Genomic DNA, 2412 nt, shown 5'->3' with positions numbered 1-2412 from the left:
CCACGGGCTCTCCGGCTGAGGAAGAGAAAATTTTTGCACGCATGTGTTTATTGTGAAATGGATTTTCCAGGTTTGAAGGATTTTAGACTTATTTATATCTTAATATATTTGTCAGCTGAGGAATAGCTAAGCTTTGGGTTTATTTCTGTGCTGCTCTTCAGGAAGTTTCGCGGTTTTGTGAATGTTGCTACCATTACCTGCAGGGAGAAAAGACAAAGCTGCTCTTCAAAAACAACTGATATGTGTGAACAAATAAAACTCTTTGTAGACTCTCGTGTTTGTAGAGAAAATAGAATAAAACTGGTTGCCTGGTTTCAGCTATTTGAATAGTTAGCACTATATTTTGGTAGGTACTAGTGTAAATATTTATATTGTACGCTGAAGGCATCATTGGCTTAAACACTAATTTGATTTTTGGAGGGAAAGGTAGTTAAAACTGACTGGTTTGCACAATGACTTTTTGTTTATATTACAACATGAACTTTTGTGTGTTTTGAAATCCAAGGGGGGTTGTTGGCTTAAATTTTTATTTGGATTCTTGACATAAAATGTTGCCACATTCACCTCAGATTGGCTTTTAGTGAGATTTCACAGAGCTGTTGGCTTTTTCTCATGCCATGGTTTAGATGTGCTATGTTGATGGCTCATTTCATGGAGTACAGACACAGTACCACTGCTCCATTGTATAGTGGAGGCTGAGAAGCTTTGTTTTGTTGTGTCATTACTATAGCTTCTAACACTATTAATAGCACAGAAAGCAGAACACTGTGCAGCATTGTCTACAACATGTTTCCATGTTTTCTCCATCTTTGATTGAATTATTTTCAAGAACTCTCTCCATTAGGCATGAGCCAAAAATTTTCCTGATCACAGGCAGCAAAAAAATCTGTTGGACTGCCTGTTCCATGACTGTTCACAGAAGCCTGATATTATCATTACTTAAAATAGTTTAAAAGCAAGTTACAGCTGCTTATTGAAAAGAGGGAAATACCTTGCCTCTCCAGTAGTATATCTGCATATGTATGTTGCTCACTTTCCTTTATAGAGATTAATATACTCTATTTTATCTTAAATTTTCTTTCTCTGGAGGGTGGCAAATAAACATCCTGCAGAGACATACCTTGCAAAGTTATGAGAGAATTCAAATGAGGAACAGAAGGACTGTGGTTTGTTCTGCCACTGTGATCAGCATGTGTCAACACTTTCTAGTGAAAGCACCGCCCCATAGGAAAGCTGCCACTCCTAAAAGTTATTATTTTTTAGACGTTGAACTGAAAGAATTGTGTGCAATACAGCTGTGCAGTGGATTTCAGCTGCTGGAAAGCTTCATTCTCAGATTATTAAAGAGTTGTGATAAATAGAACTGATCCTGACTTATACTTCTATATAGCCTTTTCAAACAAATTTGCCCTAGAATCAGTTACTTTTGCCTAAGTGAGAATACATTATAATTAATATTGTGATTGATATTGCTGATACTATCTTACACATCCTGATTTTCAAACAAGACAAAATAAAACATGCTTCCATTTCTTTTTAAACTCTTTTACAGATAATCTATATTCCCTGTTACCCTAGGGTGTATGAAACAGTCCTTTTCAAGATGTATGGAACATCACATATTGCATCAACTCCAGGAGCAAATAAATTTGGATACATTTGTCAGAGTTTTAATAAAAAATAAATACCTTGCGGAGGGGATCTTTTTTGACTGATAAGACTTAGCATTTTGCTGGTTTTGGTTTATATCTAGATCTACAAACTTCTTGTTAAGTCCTTCCTGTATCATCTTCTAGAATTTGAATGCATTTCTTGTGTTTGACTATAAGATTTTTTACACATTTAAGAATCATGATTTTGTCTAAAATAAGAGAAATTATTTCAGGAGGTAGTTGTATATTAAAAATAGCTCTAATACATGTCAAACTTTGAAATACACCACTGGTCCAATTGTTTGTACAAGTTGCTCTGTGGTGTTCTGACTGATGCTTCTTGATCTCTCTGTACCTTCCCCCAAATTCTTTCCATTTTCTCCTTTTCAAGTTATTTTTGCAGCCATTAGAGCATAATTTGTTCATGGTAAAGTGATTTTTTTTTCCAAAGGGTAGGAGAAGCAGTGTGTATGGGGCCAAGGTAATGGGACTGATTTGTGAAAAATACCCTGAAGGTTTTACTTCTCTTCTTTCATCACCTTGCCTGGTCCCAAGGCTGAGTCAGCCTTCACACCCAGTCTGTGACTGACAACTGAGCTCCCAAGGAGTTAAACAAGATTACCAAAGTGGAAACCCTGACCTTCATGTCTTTTCTTTGCCTCAGCTCATAACTGAACATAAAAATATAAAATTCTCTTAGCCCTATCTCCTCTCAGAGGTGAATGATGGGCATTTACTAACAGTGTTTTAAGTCTGAAGC

The 2412-nt window shown here is 36.2% G+C and overlaps 1 protein-coding gene across 1 annotated transcript in view; it reads left to right on the top strand.

Moving 5' to 3' along the window:
• The window catches only part of TMEM71 (transmembrane protein 71), a 9484-nt gene continuing 7072 nt past the window's right edge, over positions 1-2412 (top strand). Inside the window, exon 1 of the mRNA XM_031060886.1 lies at positions 1-70. Coding sequence (XP_030916746.1) covers positions 58-70 — 13 coding nt within the window. The 5' untranslated portion in view covers positions 1-57. The remainder of the gene's footprint in view (positions 71-2412) is intronic.

The sequence above is a fragment of the Geospiza fortis genome, unplaced genomic scaffold, assembly GCF_000277835.1.
Source record: "Geospiza fortis unplaced genomic scaffold, GeoFor_1.0 scaffold94, whole genome shotgun sequence".
Classification (NCBI taxonomy): Eukaryota; Metazoa; Chordata; class Aves; order Passeriformes; family Thraupidae; genus Geospiza; species Geospiza fortis.
The sequence above is the reverse complement of the archived record's forward strand: the minus strand, read 5'-3'. Positions and strand labels throughout refer to the sequence as shown.